Genomic DNA, 20,451 nt, shown 5'->3' on the forward strand with positions numbered 1-20,451 from the left:
GCTTACCAAATTCTACATCTTTTGTGGTTAAACTAATCAGGGATGAGGAATAACAACACAAATTGTCACACTAGGTATGCCACTGGTACAAGGCAAAAAAAAAAAAAAAAATCTTATTTGCATTATGAATTAAAACCTACCTCACTGATTGGCAATGCATTTTCACTGTTTGCAGAACATGAAGCATTGATTTGGTTTTCTTTATGCAAAATATTATTTCCAGCTGTCATAAAATATTCATCAGAATTCATTATTAGCTCATCAGTTTGGCAACTTTTTTCGTCAAACTGCTTTTCTACTGTTTGTACTGCTTCTGATGCCTTTGTAGAACATGAAACACCGCAAAAGTTTCTTTCATCTAAAAGGTAATTTTCAACTGTGGTAAAATAGTCATTGGAATTCATTATTAATTTATCAGCTTGGCAATCCTTTCCTTCAGATTGTATTAAATCAGCAACTGTTGCCATGCCAACAGTACAGGAAGTATCATCTGCATTATTCTCAAGTGATTCTGGAACTAGAACTGGCATACTTTTAGGAATTTCAGTCACAGATTCATTTTGTCTATCATCCAATTCAGAAATAATAGTCGGCATATTTATGGACATTTCAGATTCATTTCTTCTATCATTTGTAACAGCTTGGGTAAAATGACAGGATTCCTGAAGACAGAGCAATTCTGTTTCATTTATTACATCTAATGAGCTACCAAGATCATTTTCATATTGGCCAAAACTATCCACAGTGGATAGATTTAACTGGCATGGAGCTTTTGAAGAGGATAACTCTGATTCATTAATATCATTGATGGAATTCACAGTTTCAGCACTCTCAACAAAGGAAGGTTTATTATTATCAAGCACAGATAGGTTCAATTTACATACGCCTTCCGAAGTAGACAATTCTGGTTTGTCCACACCATTGCTAAGTGCAGAAGATGGCTCGCTGTTAATGACAGTACATTGGTTGAGTTGACATTCTTCTTTTGAAAGTGATGGTTCTAACTTCTTCATACTGTCACATTCCATAGAATTTTGGTCTTCATTTTCACAATCAGAGGCAATCTGTAAAAGTTCAAGAAAGAGTAAATAAATAAAAGTTAAAGAAATAAAATAGATATTTCAAACTAAGAAAAGAAATTAAAGCATTGGTCAGACATGAATTGGTTAAACTATATTAATTACAGCAATCATATACACACTTCCTTACACACTCAGAAAAAAATGTAATCTAGATTTTTTTCTCACATTGCTCTTTCGACTTAAGAAACTATTTAAATGTGCAAAATAATTAACTTTAATGCATTTATTAATGATAGTAGCCTCTTTTTTTTTTTTACAATTTAATGATTTATAAAATAATTTCCCATGATAAAAGATAAAAGCAATATGTTTAAGAAAAAGGAAGAGTTAAATGAAAACAAAAAAAATATTTTTAGTAAACAAAAATTTTTATTCAAAGACTAAAACGTGTTACATCAAAGACTAAAATGTGAGTTTTACAGTCATAAGTGTACAGTGTACATATATCATTAGGGCCTGGCAAAATTTAAATAATACCATCTTCCAGTGGCAAAAGATTTGTAATTCAAAATAGATTTTTTTTAAAAACTCATTTTATGAGTCAGGTTTAGTTTTTCTTTCAAGTAAAGCTAAATTTATTCCAATTTACTGTAAAATTTATTATTATTATTATTTTTTTTTTGGTTTGGGGGGAGGGCGGGAGGGGGGATCGTTGCCTGAAATATTTTGTGTGGATTAATGTAAAAAATAAAAAACACACTCAAAATGTAAATTGGTTTCAAACTGCCAGTTAAAAATATATGCTTTTTGAATTAAAGGAGGTGTTAACACCTCTGCGAGCGTCCCTGAGCAATAAGGAGTAATGCTTGGGGTCTTGGCTTCCCCAAGGGACCCTAAAGCTCTGTAAGAGAGGAGCATGGAAAACCACCCCTAGTTAGATGCTCTTCGAATGTTAGCGGATGCAGCCATAGGGCTTTCGCTCTCAATATTTGCTTACAAGAATACAAGCATATCCTATTCTTGTTATTATTTTTATACCTAACTTGTAAATAAATTAAATTGTTTGTTTTCATCAACAACTCATCAATGCAGTCCAATATCATGCACATACAGTCCACTGCCAGAAAGATAGTTTTCCCCCTGAGCCAGGCGGCTTCAAGAGGCATTAGTAATCTAAACTTTTTTGGCCCAACCAGGGAACCACACGAATAGTGTAAAAATGCAATAAGTTCAAATAGGTATCAATCAAAAGAGCATCTTGAGACATTTTCTTTATGCAAAAATTATTTGCCCTTGCCTACGTTATAGAGATATAGGGTCTTTAATTCTGCGGAAATATTACGAAAAGCACCAAATATAAAGACTTGGGGCAAAATCGTAAGCACCATGCAACTGTACCGCCTGCATTAGCACAACACTCATCAGTAAAGTGTGTGAAAAATAATTCCATTTCTCACTGAAACTTGAAGACTTTTAACCTCTGCAGACTTTTAGATCCCATACTTAGAGGGCGGTGACATCAGGGCAAATAATTTATGTTTCCAAAAACATTTTACTATGCCCTTTTGATTGCTGTTTCTTAAAATATTTTTCATTATTACACTATCCTATAGTTTCCTGATAAGAAAATTTCATCAACCATGACATCCCAAATATTTTTTCCAACTGCAAAACAGTATGCATTAATTCATGAAACATTGATAGAAAAAAAAATAATTAAATGCATGAATTAATGTATCAATGAATAAAATTTCTTAGAATTGAATTGGATCTTTGTTAGAATACATTGGATCATTGCTGCCGGAATATACTGAGTTTTGTACAAAACAAGATTTATATATATATTTTTTGGTATTAGGATGTCACACAGTCAGCCCAGCTTTAATGGGTAATGGATAAATGAATACCCACTTTCAGGAAGAAAATATTCCAGAACCAAATATTTCCCCATAAACGCATTGTTAAAAATCTGAATTTGATCAAATTATTTCCCTCACTAGTGCAGTCAGAAAAACCTTCTAGAAGGGGGTTTTTTGATTAAAAAACCTTTCTGGAGAGTCTTTTTTGATTAAAAATAAATTTTGGAGGTGTTTTTTTGATCAAAAATACCTTCTGGAGGGGTTTCTTGATCAAAACATTCCTTTCATATATTTCAACTACGGTATAAGAATACGCATTTATGCTAAAACCAATGCCCCTTTGGGATGTTTTTACAACCCTTCCTTCACTGCACCACTATTTTCCCTGGATAATCTAATAAGATTGGTCTGCTTTTAAACGTTTTTGCTAAGATACATTTTGAATAAATTATAAAATAATAATGATATAAGGACAAACAACATGAAAAGGGCAAAATTGAAAGATTTTTTTTAATGGACAATATTGGAAGCACTAAGTGAATGATTCCATAAGGAATGTAAAAATGATTCCTTCCCTAGTGAACACAACAGTCAAAATAGTCCTTGACAGGGAATAATTGAAAAGCTAAGTGCTCTTTATAGTTGGGAAAAGGAGATTCAAAAGTGTTCCTAAAATACTTTTAGCAAGCAATCCCCAATAATTGACTTTTTCAAGAAGTAATGCAGGGAAGAGCCAAAAAACATTTAAAAATAATATTCATTGCTTTTTTTGAAATAGCTAATGATTTATTATTACACTAGCTTCACTTATTTTTTAGACAGTTTGATAATACAAATACCAAGGTGACCAGCAACCGGCTCTTCGCCTAGCTAGGCTGATCCTAGTCAATTTATCAGTCTCCAGTGGAGATTAACGACCTTCTTAAAGCTATCTACGCTCTTGCTCATTCAGCCTCTTCCGGTAAGCTACTCCAGATGTCCACAAACATACTAAAGTTGTAGTTTTTTCTAATTTTCAGGTTAGCTTGAGATTTGAATAGCTTAAAACAATAAACCCTCGTCCTGCTTTCCATGCAAGAATTCAACCATCAACATCTTTTATTTTGATAAATTTAAACCACTTAACCATGAGGACTGCACCCTTACTTTGACTCTCCTTTGCTTGAGACTATACACATAAAGTCTTTTAAGTCTGATATCATGATCTAAATCTCATAGTCCCCTTATTAGTCTTCCGTTGAACCCATTCTAAAACAAATATACCTTTCTTGAAATAAGGAGACCAAAATCAAACAGCATACCCCAAATAAGATAAATCACATTTGATATTCATTTACCTGTTTTTTTCCTTTGTCTTGATCAAGATCAAACCGATCAGATTCTGTTTCCTTTCTAGAATCAGAAATTTCATTTTTGATTTTATTGTTTGAAAACATTATTAGTTTGGCTTTGCTGCTTTTTCTTGTTTTACGTGTACTTTCTTTTTTGTCACTTTTGGAAAGCTTTTCTTTCTTATGCAGTTTAGCTTTTTTTCTTTTTCTTTTTGGAAGATCATCTGAAGCAGTTTTGCTTTTCATTTTTGAAGATTTACCTTTGGGTTTAACTTTTTTGTTAACATCCTTTTTACACTTTTTTTCACTTCTCTTATTTTGATCTTTGCTCTTAGAAATTTTCCTGCCTTTTGCAGCTTGAATGTTAGTGATAGATGAACTCAACAGATTTGTTTTAATATTTTGTAATTTTTCCATCCAAGCTAAATGTTCTTCACTTAATACAGCCTATTGAGAAAATAAAAATATGCTTATAAAACAGGTATTTTTGATCAAAACATAGCAAAAACAAGAGAAAAATGTTTGGGTCAGGGGAAAAGACATTTTCAAACTATTATTAATTTTAGTTCAGATTTCTGTAATCTTAAGGCGTTCTTCTGGAATTTTCAATAAATCCCAGACACATTAAAAACTTTTTTTTTACTTCCTTGAATTAAGTAAAAGAAATATTTTATTCAAATAAAAAATTTTCACTCCAGTTTGAACATAAATTTTCTATCAAGCATGTACTACAATTTATAGATAGCTGTTAAAACAAAATAACTAAGCCTAATATATTTTTAACTTTATTCACAGTTTAGACAAAATTAATTAAGTTTTTATAATATTTAACAGTAAAGAGTGCAACTCTTATTGTTGACCCTACAAAAATATTTGCCTTTTATGGAATGACATCTTTTAGGAATTACCAATGGCAGATTAAAGCCCTTTGTTGTTATTTTTAAAGTAAGCATTTTTGCAAAACAGGCATTCATTAACTATTATTGTTTCTGACATTCTTCATTTATGAAGACACCATGTAGCTTTCCCATGAGAAGACTTTAAACTCGTTAAGCTTTGCAAAAATGATTTTTTTAAAAAAAGTCATGTCAACAAATAAAGTCAGTCATTTCAATATGCATTCTCAAAAACACTATGAACATCTTTCAAACTTTGATCATACATGTGATGGCTTAAAAAAAAAAAAAAGAGAACCTTTTTTGCTAAATTCTACAAAGCTGAAAATTCAAAATAGCAAAATTTTGCTAATTAGCGGAAAATGTTCTTTTAAATGAATTTTCCCAATCTAAAGAAACAAACATGTTTCAAAAGAATATTTTTTTTTAATCACTCAAATATTTTTTAGAACTGATTCTGCTTGGTTCATTTTAATTACTGGTTGTTTAAATGATTTACAAGCTTTTTATGAGGCGCATCATGTATCCAAATTTTCAAACTAAAATGTTATTGAAAACAAAAATAAATTTAATTCACTTTATAATGGAGCTTAGAAAATCCTTGCGACAAAAAAACCTGATTCTTGTGCACTGAAGAGAAAGATTGTGCACTGAAAATGACACAACCACCATTTCGCTTGTACATGGAAAAGAAGGCTTACATTAGTTAACAGCATTTCTGAAATTAAGTAGCAATATATTTAAATATCCGCTATTGTTTCTCTATATCATTTATTATGTTTTAAACTGCAAGAAATATAAAGTATGTACAGCAAAAATTCAAAGTTACTTTTTTTTTTTTTGTTACAAATATAGGTATTTTTTATTAAATGTTTGTATTTTTTTAAAACTTACAAGAAAAAGAGAGACCATCTTAGAATTCTTTTAAGGCTTATGATAACTTTGTACATAGACTATACATGTACTAAAAGAAAACACTCTATGATCTCAAAACATTTATATGCAATTAATTTCGATGTATGTGATATAAACATATATTTTTTCCAAAGTTCATCCTGTATATTGTTAAAATGAAAGAATAATCTAACACTAACAAACAAATCAAACACTAAAATATATGTCAAACTCACTTTTCGTAATATCTGCAAGTTATTTCTACTGAAATTTTTGTTGAAAAGAAGCTCAACGACGTTGGAATCTTTTATATTATCGACATCTTCCAAACACAGAGAAATTAACCATGAAGTTATGTCAGGTGGTTGAGTGACCGCAGATGCAATGAAAACCACAGCTTCTCTTCGATTCTTCTGAATCATTTGCTTTAATCTTCTGAACAATAAAAGGACTTTGATGTATACAACTGGGTCTGAAATTGAAGGCAGTCTCTCTCTGCATAACACATAGCTGAAAATACGAGGAAATCAAAACATAGATGCAACTGAACAAACTCTTAATACTTAATATTAAAAAATAAACCAGTTAAAATTTTATTAAACAAAAATATTTACTACTCATACTTACCGTAGGATCAAGCCAAAGAATTCTCTTTCTTTATCATTTAAGTTATTAATGAGAAGCAAAGAGTCATATATGATGGAAGTATCTAAAAGGAATACAATGAAGTTATCTATGAGTTGGTGTTGTACTAATTATCTCCAAACATTATTTTAAACATATCATTGATGAAATATAAACAAGGTACACATATGATATTTGCGCTTATTTTTTTTCAACAGTGTAATAATTTTTTCACTTGAAATCAAAAAGCTCACAACAGACTTTTAGTTTCTCCCTCACAATTACTACAATTATTTTAAAATTAATGAAAATTGCACTTGCTACGGAAGACATGAAAAAGAATTCAACTAGGTACAATACATTAATCTCCTAATGAATATAATATGAAATGCATGAAATTCACCGCCAGTTCAGTCATTCCAGCCGAGGACTGCAGTTTCGTGCAGGAGGTGGAAAACCTCTTAAGGAAGTCAAGAGTGCCAAACAAAATGGTAGCTAATTTAGGTAATGTATATAACTGGTAGCTGCACAAAACTGCAGTCCTCGGCTGGAATGACCGAGCTGGAGATGTATTTCATGTATTTCTGCCTTAGCCCTGGCTGTAGGGCGGTAACTTACTGAAAATATGAAATGATTAAAATAGTTCATATAATTACTAGTACAGAAGTGAAATGTAAATTAGAGATGTAATGTATGTCAAAATCTTAAAATAATTGGTATGAAAATAGGATTAACTTAGTGGCTCAGCATTTAACTTTTTGACATTTGACTCTTAAACAGCCCAGAATTTCGATTAAAGCTTTATTTTACCCTTTTATTAAAAAATAGAAAAAAAAAATATTTATTTGCCTATTAACAAAGAGAGGTAAGCATCAAAAATGAGAAAAATCCTGTTCAACGTATAAAAACAGTCAAATATATGTAAGTAAAATTATTTTAAAATTTCTTTTCAAGGTCTATGGTAAATATTATAGATAACCATTGATATAATTGTAGCAAAAATAAAATTAAATTAGCAATAAGCAATTCATCATTAAGCTTTTCAATATCTGACACTCATTTAGAATGTGGACTTTTACTTGAGAATTTTCAATTGATGATAAAAAAAAGGGGGGGGGGGCTGGCTTTGCTCTCCAAACCCTATTTGCTACCTACGATAGACTCAATAATACCTGCTCCAATTGATGATTATAATGCTTTTACCCCAGGATGTCCTGAGGCCATATCTGGATCCAAGGACACCCATATAGGGGGCAACCCCTTAGAAATTAGAACTTTCTTGCTTTTAATACTTTTTTCTTCCCAAAAATATAAAAATATTTCTTCTCCAGTCATTAATGAATAAGTAATTAAAAATGTCAAATTTTAATGACTCTAATTTGTCCTGAAATGTGCCTCCATGGGGAAAATATCCCGCTAAACCATGGTTAAAATATCTGAGCCTCCCCCTTACAATTTTGCAAATGGGCGCCCATGTCTGGATCTCTTCAGGACATCATCAGTACTGGATGACTGGCCCTTTGAGATTTAACTTTAGAAAGATGGAGGGGCCAGTGTGGTCCCTCGAGTACTTTGTTGTTCAATAACTCGAATAATATCTAACGAGGAGAATGGAACTTTCTAACTTTTCATTTTATGACACAACTTGAATTCTTGTTTAATCATTTAATCATTCGCCTCATAGTACTGTAAATATTGATCTTTATACCTAGAAAGATGGAAGGGGCTACAGCGACCCCTAAGCTATTTTACAAAAAAAAAAAAAACCTTTCTCCTTCTTGTTATAGCATTAAAAAAAATGCTATTCACTCTAGTTTAACCTGTAACTTTTACTTTATGCAGCTGGTTGGATATCCAAATCCTAGAGACTGTACCGATTGCTCAGCAGACACATGGCAGCCAATGCTCTTGGAAAGATAAACTAATTCTATTTTTGGTGAGCAAAGAGAAAAACTGAAAATAATTACGTACTAAGTTTTTATTTAGTCAAAAAGAGGACCATCAGGTATGTGGACTCACTCAGAAAGAATTATAAAAAGAATTCATCATAACAATGGGTAGGGGCCACACTGACCCCTTCAGTCTTTCTAGGTATACAGGACATTTCAGTCTTTCTAGCGTTAAGGGGCAAGACAGGACAGAGTGGCTTCCCCTGGATGTCTTGTTTCTGACGGTAACTGTATTGACCAAGACATTACTAGTCTGGAGGAGATAGGGTTACCGACACACAGAAAGACACGCATAGGTTTTTATAATACAGGTGTAGAGAAATATTATTAATTTACCTCCTACCCAAATGTTTTAAACAACGAAAATGAGCAAATTTTGGTTCTCACATGAAATGCAAAGAGATCACATTTTTGAAAGAAAGTCATCAAAGGTATAAAATCCGGAAATAAAACAATTTATTAAAGTAAATCAATTTTAAAATTGGGTTTAAACAGGACTACACGATGAACATTAATAATAATTACCGACATAATCGCCAAAAAGTTTATGTAAGGAGAAAAAAATCAGAGGTGAGGAGATGTAAGCAAAATGGACAATACCATATTTTCAGTATTAATAACAAAATGCTGGTGTATAAGAGAAAAACAATCATCTTTGCAACCATAAAAGCACAGTTAAATTTAATCAGTGTTATTTTCATTGTACGGCATCAAATAATCTATCATTAACTTACCAGGGAGTAATTTAAATATGAATAACAATCTATCGATTCTAGAATGTCCATCACTTTTATAAAGATAACTGTCCAAATAAACTAAATAACATAACAGTTTGATGGCCAAGTCGTTCAAATATTTTTCATTCTGAAAACAGAAAAAACACAAAGGCTTATAATAAAATCAGTTTCATTTTTTTTACTAAGTATTCATCACTTTTAAATGTTCATAAATTCACACACAATATCACAGGACAAATATTAAAGAAACTTAGATTTTTGTTCGTTTCTGTGTGAGATGTAGTTTGATCGGTTTTGTTGCTCAAAGTTTTAACTTCTACAATTATTGCCCCAACATATATTCATTTTTTTTAGTCTTCTCACCCTTAAAGTAACTGAAATTCTTTATATTTAAATTCTTAATGTTTTCCTATTCCTCCATATGCATACATAATGCATATACAAAGTAATTCACCACATTTAAAATATTAATCACCACCTCAATATCAAACAGTTCAGTTACAGCATTCAAAGGCTACAGTTTTGCTTTGGGCTTATCACTCTGGAATAACCATGGTTAGCTGCAGGCAAATAACTTCATGTAGATGCTGAGTATATATCTTCACATTGGTGGGTAAAAAATATTCTGGTGAAAATATTTTTGAACAAATAAAATTTTGCTGTAACAAGCTTTTGCTATCACAACAGTGAGATGAAATACTCAGCTATTTGCCTGCAGCTTGGTTGTGGCAATTCCAAACATAAACTACCCTCCCCCCCCCCCACAAAAAAGGTTAAAATTGTGGATGGATTTGTTGACCATAGCTGTTTGACATTTCCTTGCAACTCTGCTTTAGCTCTGGCCATGAAGCGCTAATGTGTAGCTTTAACCACCTCAATAACTTACATTTTTACTTAATTTCATTAAAGTAATGAATTTATAGGTACTCATGTATTTAAAATTTATAACTTTAATGAATTCATAGCGTACATATTACGGGGTAGGTCTGCAGATGTTGCACAAGCGGTCTGCCATCAGTGATCATGTGACTGTGTTGTAATTATAATAGTTTCTCAGTTAATAATATTTTCTTTTTTAAAAATTGTTGTAATTTAGTTATAGCTGATAAGATGTATGAAATAATATAATGAGAGGTCTGTGGTTATTCCGTTTCAGGCTGAATGGTCTGAAGAAATCTCCAAGTTGGGACACACTACTTTAAAGAAGACGTCAAGTTTACAAATTAGTTTCAAACCCAAGACAGAGGAGAGGTTCCTTTACTATTTGCATAGGTTATTTCTAAATTTTTAATTTTGCCCCTTACACGCCTTTGCTTCTTACTGCCTCATATAAAAGTTTAAAATATATCAAATTTTAAAAAAAATAACAGGGGAAAAAATTGAAAGAGGAAAGATAATTAAAAATCAAAAATTTTTGTTACCACTTTTTGATGCTTCTTTTAATCACATTTGTTTTTTAAAAACGAATTTTTGAACATTTCGCTCAAAATTTGTAATTTTGTCATTAATCGTGATTTTGATTTGTAACATTTAAACAAAACAACAGGCCGCACAAATCATCTTCGTGGACTGTAGGTTAGGCACCACTAGTCTAAATAATCTAGCACAGTTAAACCATCCTATAAAAAAGTGAGTTCCCTTAAATGAGTAGTAATTTTAACAATAGTGATTTAAGAAATTTCAATGTGTTAAATAAAAGCAATTTGGGTATGCTTTAAGTGTTCTATACCAATGCTCGCTGTATGGAAGAATTGAAAAGAATAGTTATAGATGAGAAGTTAGATGTTATTGAAATTACAGAGACATGGGATACTGAATTTGATGCAGATTTATTAGGTATTGCTGGGTATAGTTTGTTTAGACAAGATCGAGTAGGCAAAAGAGGTGGTGGGGTTTTATTTTATGTTAGAAACACTTTTATTTGCAATGAATTGGTCGAAAATTATTAAATTTATTGATATTGATATGGTTTAGCTGGAGTTGATGAGCAATGAGGGCAAAAAATTGCACTTGGGAAACATTTATAGCTCACCTAATTCAAACCAGGGACAAAATGAACAGATGGGTCATTCTCCAGAAAACGTAACTTTTGAACGCAAATATTTTTCAATTTCAAAACCTTTTGCTTTCTTTTTTCTTCATTCTTACATGAAAGTGTTACCTACTAGAAGTAACCATAAACAATGGCCCAGCTAAGTTCCCATTATTTTACTCATGAATAAAAAAAATAAAAAATGCCTTGTTCACGAAAAAAAAAAAAAGAAACAAACTTTTAATATTTAAAAAAATTGCGACCAATTTAATATAAAAGTAGTAATTTTATTAATTGTGCAAACACTAAGTTATTTTAATGATTAGAGGGAATATAATATTAAGCTCTCTTAATTAAAGTACTGCTTAATTAGTAGTTTCAAATGTATGTTAAAAAAATAGTATTTAGTAAATTTGAGGGTATACTGGCAATTTATAATTTTGTTAGAATGCCTATTATTGATGTATTTCCCCTCCATCATTTATTTTCACCTCAGAAATAACGACATTGATAAGATCTGTCATGAAGGTGAGATTCAGGGAGGTGAGGAATTTTCCATTAATATAGGCCTAATAGATACAATTTTCAGGGATTTTTTTTTTTTTTTTTTGTTGCTACATTCTGCACATGTTAAGCATACAAAAACAAGCTCACACCTTTTTTTACTTTAATTTACATCCCTAATGGTGTAAATTAAAGTAAAATGCTCACATCTTTTTTTTTACTTTAATCTACCCTCCCCCCCCCCCAATCCCCACTTACATATAATTCAAGTTCACTGAGGTGAGAAGTCAGAATAACCACACTAAGTTTTTAAAGCAAAATCTATTCTTATTTTTCGACAAAAATCTCACAACAATAAAATTAAATTAGCAATAAGCAATTCATCATTAAGCTTTTCAATATCTGACACTCATTTAGAATGTGGAATTTTACTTGAGAATTTTCAATTGATGATAAAAAAAAAGGGGGGGGGGCTGGGTTTGCTCTCCAAACCCCATTTGCTACCTACGATAGACTCAATAATATCTGCTCCAATTGATGATTGTAATGCTTTTACCCCCAAGCTGTCTTGAGGCCATATCTGGATCCAACTATGGCTGAAAATAAACAAGGAGGCTCCCTTGTATCATGGAAAATAAAATTTGATGCCATTACTGCTATCTGTTAATGAGAATGGCATTTTGTGTTTAGGTAATGGAGGTGAGAATTTATTGAGTGACATGACTCCTTGTCCTACTAAAACGAACTAAAACACCATATTAAAAAATTAAATATGCTTGAACAATTAGTATTTGAGACACTTGTGAAAGGAATAATAAATAAATTATATACTTTTAACTAAACAAGTTATTAAGCAACGTAAACAGTTACACAAGGTGTTTACATGCCACAGAGTTGAGAATTCACATGTTGTGTACCAAAGATATACCAAAATAAAAATTATTAAAAAATTGTTGGTAGGTCTAAATAGATATATTTTTGATTAAATTAAAAATCATTGTTAAATGAATGATTCTTTAACGTTTTCACTGTAAAAGGCCTGTGACAGAAAAGTTATACTTTTTTAAGAATGACCCAGATGTATTGTATTATTAGTGGCATGTCCAGTAAGGGATCCGTCATCATAATTGAGATTTCAATTTTCTGGGTATTGATTGGAATAATTTTTACACTGGTAATAGCAGAGAAGAGGAATTTTAAAAACTGTTTCTCAGGTGATTGTTTCTTAGATCAAGTTGTAACTCGGGGAACTCGAGAGGATGCTATTTTGGATCTAGTTTTTTTTGTGACGTAGGAAGTTCTGTTCAGGAGTTGTGTGTGGTGCATTATATAGGCAATGGTGATCATAACAGTATTAGGTTCTGGATCAAATTTGATGTGTACAAAGACAAAATTTTTAGGCTTGTGCTCAATTTTAGAAATACTGATTTTGTTGCATTTAGGCAGGGCTTGAAAGAGGTATTTTTGTCAGGATTGGAAAATAGCAATGTAGATCTGCAGTGGATGGAATTTAAGGAACAACGAGCAAAAATGGTTGGGGATTATGTTCCATTTAGGAGAAAAGGTGTTCATACTAAAATTTGGCCCATGAGGTTCTCTACGGAGATTAAAGAAGCTCTAAATTATAAGCAAGCCGCTTTCTGCCAGTTTAAAGAAACTGGTCAAATTTCTGATAGGCTCCAGTATTGTAAGGCAAAGTGTAATTTTAAGTATTCGGTACGGATTCAGAAAAGGGAATTGGAACAAAGGCTAGCAGATTACATTGATGAGAATCCTAAAAGGTTTTTGGTTTATGCCAATTCTGGGTAAGTTTGTAATAGTCAAATTTGGCTACTGGTTGATCAGCATGGAAATTTAATTCAAAACAATAGGGATATTGTAAATGTTCTTAAAAACTTTATTCCCAGTGTGTTTGTTTAACGATAAATGTATCTCAACAGTTGACACTAGCAAGACACAAGCTATTATACAGCTTGAGGATTTCGTGTTTTCCAAGGAGGAGGTTCTAGTTAATTTGAAAAAAATTAAAGCAACTAAACCTCCAGGACCAGATAATATTTATCCAAAAATTTTAGCTGAATGTGCAGAGGAAATAGCGGATGTTATTTTAAATATTTTCAATGCTTGTTATAACTAAGGGACAGTGCCAGAGGACTGAAAGCTGGGTAACATAACACCACTCTTCAAGAAAGGGTCTAAAGGTAATGCAAGGAATTATAGACCTATAAGTCTGACTTCAGTGGTTTGTAAGGTTTTTCAAACTTTAATCAAAATCAAGATTATGAATTTCTTAGAGACTAATAATCTGTTGACTAGTTTGCAGTATGGTTTCAGGAAAGGCAAGTCCTGTGCTACTAATTTATTGCATTTCTATGACAAGGTTACTTTGGCTTTAGATAACAAAAAGTGTATGAATGTCATTTATATTGATTTTCAAAAAGCTTTTAATAAGGTACGGCATGTTGCTCTTCCCAGCAAACTAGTTGATATTGGAATAAAAGGGAAAATTTTACTTTGGGTTAGGAATTGGGTATTGGAAGGAAACAAATAGTAATTGTGAGGGGAAATCATTCTAAATGGAGTGATGTTTTAAGCAGAGTTCTTCAGGTATCCGTTTTAGGGCCTCTTTCGTTTATTTTCATGAATGACGTTCATGAAGATATTTCTGGAAACAGAAATTGTTTCGCCGATGACTTAAAAGTTATGAGGATTGCAGAAAATGAAGAACAAGTAAAACTGCTTCTAGACGATTTAGACGATATTACTAAGTGGGCGGAGAAGTGGGGTATCGCAGTTAATATAGGAAAATGTCAAGTGCTGCCCTTAGATCATGGAAATAAGAGTATGAGTTATTATTTACATGGTTCGGTCATTAGTCAGGCAGAAAATGTTATTGATCTGGGTACCTTAATAAATCAGGACTTCAAGTTTAGTCAACAGTGTAGCATTGCAAGTAACAAAGTCAACAGAATGCTTGAGTTTATCAATAGATCTATTACAAACAGATCTAAGGTTCTTCTGCCTTTATATAGGAGTTTAGTAAGACCTCATTCGGAGCATGCTATTCAGTTTTGGTCTCCTTATCTCAGAAAAAATATTTCTGTATTGGAAAGAGTTTAAAGAAGGGCTACTAGATTAGTAAGGGGACTTTCAAATTCAGCCTATGATACCAGACTTAAAAGGCTTAATATGTATAGCGTGGAGCAGAGGAGAGTCAGAAGGGACATGATTCAATTGTTAAATTTATCAAAATGAAAGATGTTAATGGGTTAAACTTTTGCATGGAAAACAGGAAGAGGAGTCATTGTTTTAAGCTATTCAAATCTCAGGTTAACCTGGAAATTAGGAAAAATTACTACTTTAGTAGGGTTGTGGCACTTGGAACTGCTTACTGGAAGAGGTGGTAATGAGCAAGTGGGTGGATAGCTTTAAGAAGGCTATTAATCTTCATTGGGACTAATAAACTGACTAGGACCAGTCTAGCTGGGCCCAGAGCCTGCTGCTGGTTGTCACATTTGTATTTGTGTATAAATATGTTTTTCTAACTACAACACTGTGGAATGCAATAGCATTAAAATAATTTCTAAAATGTTGTCCCATTACCTTTTTGAAAAAGAAAATAGCGAACGTGAAAACTGAAAATAGTGATAGTTTATTTTTTTTCTCCATCAAATAATTTGATAACAAAAGGATATAGCTGATTCTCAGACTAGTCACCTTGCAAACTAAAAAATAGGTAATCATTAAAATGTTAACAATTCTTTACAAAAAAAACGATGCAATTTCAAACAGTAAATGAGCTAGGGGAAACCCGGGTAACGTCGATACCTTAAGCTTTTCTTGATTATTGTCGTTTAGTTATAACTTTAGAAATTGATAGTTATAACTTTAGAAATTGAAACAAATGTTTATAATCAGTCTTCATTTAATGCACTTGCATAATGCAATAACAGTTGTCCTTAATATTAATTACATTATTAGATATAAGGCCAGTTTTCAACAATGGCATGAATATCCACTTTGCCCAACACCCCGGGTAAAGTGGATTCGTTACAAGGGCAAAGCGAACAGCAACATTATTTGTCATGAAACTAAACATTAAAAATAAAATAACCATCGAATATTAAAGGAACATATTCAAAAAACATTTTTTTTTGCTACAATGCTAATTATTGTAGTTATTGCAAACAAAGAAATTAAACTTAAAAATAAAATAAACGTATAAAATAAAAGGAACATATTTAAAAACATTTTTTTTTTTGCTGCAGTGCTAATTATTGTTGTTATAACAAACAAAGAAACTGAACTTAAGAATAAAATAAGCATCGAAAATTAAAGGTTAATATTAAAAAGCATTTTTCTACAATACTAATTATTGCAGTAATTATTGTAACAAGCAAAGACATTTTAAAAAAAAATTCAACATCCAAAATTTAGGAGCATGTTAAAAAAAACATTTTTCTGCTACAATACTAATCATTGCAGTTATCACAAACAAAATCATTACCATTTTCGAATGCTGAACACTCTTTATGACATTGTATCCTGTTTTCCATTGACTGATCAGCTTCTTCAATGAACATTTCATCACAGAAAATGAACCTTACATCATCAAGTTTCTTTACTTCCTTCTTATCAGTCTCTTATGCAGTCTTATGCTTTGTAGTAGAGATTTTTGATTAGTCTTTTTGGTATTTGGTCTTCTTAATAGTCTTCTGGGAAGCTTTAGTCGAAGCATCATCTAGTTACTTCATGACAGTCTTTTTTGATTTTTCTAATTTTTGTCTTTGATTGTCCTAGACTGGAGTACTTGCCTGGAGTGTAGATCTCTGTAGTTTTTATTTACGTTTTGTTATTGGTTTTACAGGGTGAGGAATAGGTAGTAAAACTGAAGAACTGTAGTAGTTCGTAGAACTTTCAGGTTTGGGTGAAGCGGCGGGAACATCATTCCCTTGGACTTATTCTGTTGTTTCAGATCCTATGGGAGTATAAGGACGGTCTTCAATTGTAGTATTGGCTTGAGATCTTAATATTGAAGGACTCCTAGGTTCGGATGAAGTGACGTGTCATGACCGGGCGAAGTGAATATGGTATTCACTTTGCCTAATCCGCTATGCCCTTCAGGTACATTTGTGAGGTTACTAAAAATTACTAAAAAACCAGAGCATCTAAAGTCGTCTACGGGTAGTTGAAAGCTGCGTAATCGTACATCAAATCCTACTCATAACAAAGAGCATGTCTCAAATAGTATTAAAGTTATAAATGAACCTAACTAACCTTTGTAAACTAATATTCCCCCCCCCCCCCCCCGCCAAAACATACTTTGTTCGCTCACTGGCGTCGCATGAGGCGAACTTGTCCCGACGTGTTTGCCGCACACGGAGTGGCAACAGGCGACAGTGGCTATGACAACGCGGCTGCCGGTCAACTAATTATTTGGGAGCTATAGGCAAAATTCGCTTTGCCCAGGGTATCCACTTTAGCCGGGTTTCCCCTACTTGGTCTCTTCCCTATGAGTACTTTCTTACTTCAGGCTAACTTACACTAATCATTGCAACCAATGACGCATAACAATCTGAACAACACAGTAGAGCATTTATGGCTTGGTGATCTAAAGAAGTTGACATTTGAGATAGTTGTAAGTTTATTATAAGCAGACACATCTTTTGCTGTTTCAAGGTGACAAAAAATTTTGATTTCTTTGCTATGGAGTGTTCATTACTCAATTACAAATATACGAAATCATACAAAGTTCTTATCATAGATATATGAATAAAATTGAAGCCCATAGTGCAGCTTTTACAAAAAGTTTGGATCCCATGAGATTGACATTTTTTTTTCCTGTTAAGTAAATTAAAACTTTATTCAAAATTGGTTATGGCTTCAACCCTGCAACTTGCAGCGTCACAATTTTGTCTTATGTGATAGAGTAAGAGCAGTTCTGACATCAACAATAAAAATCAAATCAAATTGAAAGATTAGGCTCAATAGTTCATTTCAACTATTCAATTAAGTGTTCAAGTTAGACATAAATGCAAAAAGAGATATCTTTACAATAAATTGTATTTGTGGAAAAAACTTGAAAATGAGAACATATCCAACTGCATTTGATTCAGTGGCAGATACAAGAGATGGTCATGGGGGTCATACCCCCCCCCCTAAACCATCTACAATAATATCTGTCCACATTTGTTTAATCACTTTATGAATAAAATGTTCAAAATTTAAGTAGTCTTTTCAATTTGTTAATTAATTTTGAAATAAATATTTTAAATACTTCTTTTCATTGTTTATGAAAGCCTTATTCCGGGCCGATTTGGGGATCGGCATTTACTGATACCTAGCAGTTTCAGAAATGCTTTGTACAGAAAATCATAAGCTCATTTGAAAGGGGGGGGGGGCATTATTCGGCATGACCCTCCCTAAAAGGGTAGTCTGTATCTGCCCCTGATTAGGATAGCTTTAGAATGTTTTCAAAAAACTCAATTTTCAATCCAACGATTGTATTGGTGTGTAGGGAATCAAAACACAGCAAAAATATATGAATCTATAGTAATATTCATAGCAACTTAAATTTAAAATAGTAAGAAAAATAAATCACCTCTTTCCATTTCATTTTCCAGCAAAAATTTATGAAGAAAGTGCTTAACAACACATACAAATTTCCAGCTCTAAAAATTGAAAAATAAAAAGAAAAAACATTACATAATAATTACTTTGATCACAAAAAAGAAAAAAAAAGCCTCCACTAAATTTATGAGTCTTTAATGATGAACACAGGGGTCGAAAACATCGAAAATATCCCATATTTTGATATATATCTGATATTTTCAATCAGCACAAACTAAAATCTTTAAAATAGGAAATGCATCCTCAAATCATTCTTTACTTTCTAACATTATAATTACAATATGTAGACTTAAAATCAAGGTTTCTTTCATTATTGATATCTAATATTTTGTTTTGCATTTCTATCAATTTTAATGGAGTTAACATTAGCTGTTTTACTCATTTTTTTTTCTGTCAGCTACTTTTAGTTATATGAATATGATTCATCAGAAATAAATAATATGCATTAGTCTGTGCACAGTAGGGTGGAACGAAAAAAACAAAGTTTTTATTTTCGAATTGTAATAGTGCAGAAAAGTTGCGATTGGTGAAGACTTACAAAACAAAACAAAAATTTTTAAAATCAAATAATATCTTCCGATCCCGCAATGAGCCTAAAAATTTGAAAAAATGGAAAATTTCATGTGTTCTTACCGATTTTTTAAAAATTTTGCTCCAACGTTTCTTTTTAATACTCTAAGATGGAAAAGTTACAATTGGGGAAGCCTTCAGAAATTTAAAAAAAACATATTGTAATCGAATAATACTCTCTGATCCAGGAACAAGCATGAAAACTAAAAAAAAGGAGAATTTCATCTTTTCTTAGTGATTAAAAATAATTAATAAAATTCTTCTTCTTGTTGTTTTTCCCCGCTGTTACAGGGGAAAAGCCTTTAAAAAACCCTTATATTACACATAAACATTAATTTATTTCTTGACTTTTGAGGTATCCTCTAAACATGCAAAACTACCATTCTTTGCAACAATGAAACATTTTCAAATAACAAAAAGTTATAAAATATTTACCAAATTCACAATTCAGTATACAAGTCTTATAGTTTTAAGTGTTACTTGTTGAAGCTAATTTATAATCAGATTTTTTGGAACATTCGGGCATAATTGATCTGGATTTCAATATTGCTCTTATGTAGCCATCTCTTGATTTAAATCCACACACTTTGAGTGAAGCTTCCGTCACTAGCTTCACACATCTTTTGACAGCTTGCGTATGGCAGGGGAATAGTTTTATATCCCAGTCGGGTATAGTGCCTGTTACAATAAAATTTTCAATGTCTTTGTTAGGAACTTTTCGAAGAAGAGGTGGAGAAGATAGCTTTGTCGTGTACCAATTAATAATCTCTGTGTAATCTTCTGCTTCGAAATTTAGAGATGGAATAGCAAAGTTTCTAATGCTTTTGCCTTTAGAAACTCTCTGGCTTTTAACACACTTTTAAACGCTGGTTCTCTTATGTGCCTCCTTCCATCAAACACCACTGCCATTAATTAGTTTTCAAGATGCGCAAATAAAGAGTTTCTTTCAATGACAGGATAAACAACTTGTTTTAGATTGTCAGGTAAGTATCGACAGGTTTGAATTGTTCTGTAAACATGAATGGCACCGTCTGTGAAATTTTTGCGGTTCTTTATTTCAAACCAGACCGGCATGTAACATCGCAAAATAAAAGTCACTATGTGTTTTAACTCACCTGATGGGATCGATACACTTACGTACAGTCTAAGAACTCTATTTGCACAAGTGAGCCATCTCGAATGTAAGAGTGGGCCGGGGTCACGATTTGACAAATCATTTGGACAATTGCCACCCTTTATCGCTTGAAATATATCTAAAAGATATCTTTGATCCTTGCTCTAGCACTTTCTGTTTACATCTGGAATTGTACAGTCAATTGCTTGAAAACCTATTACCGGCAATTTTTCGCAACCTCTGAGTTGTTCTCCTATTGATCCAGAAAATGAACTTGGGCCAGTTGTTA

General features: G+C 32.1%; 1 protein-coding gene across 1 annotated transcript in view; it reads right to left on the reverse strand.

Annotated features, from left to right (window-relative positions):
- Positions 1–20,451, reverse strand: part of LOC129229536 (uncharacterized) — a 53,471-nt gene that overhangs the window by 15,526 nt on the left and 17,494 nt on the right. The window contains exons 4-9 of the mRNA XM_054863857.1: positions 18,450–18,519; positions 9,310–9,439; positions 6,630–6,711; positions 6,239–6,512; positions 4,219–4,659; positions 141–1,064 (exon numbers count right to left, since the gene is read on the reverse strand). Coding sequence (XP_054719832.1) covers positions 141–1,064; positions 4,219–4,659; positions 6,239–6,512; positions 6,630–6,711; positions 9,310–9,439; positions 18,450–18,519 — 1,921 coding nt within the window. The remainder of the gene's footprint in view (positions 1–140; positions 1,065–4,218; positions 4,660–6,238; positions 6,513–6,629; positions 6,712–9,309; positions 9,440–18,449; positions 18,520–20,451) is intronic.

Source organism: Uloborus diversus, chromosome 9, assembly GCF_026930045.1.
Source record: "Uloborus diversus isolate 005 chromosome 9, Udiv.v.3.1, whole genome shotgun sequence".
In the NCBI taxonomy this organism is placed as follows: Eukaryota; Metazoa; Arthropoda; class Arachnida; order Araneae; family Uloboridae; genus Uloborus; species Uloborus diversus.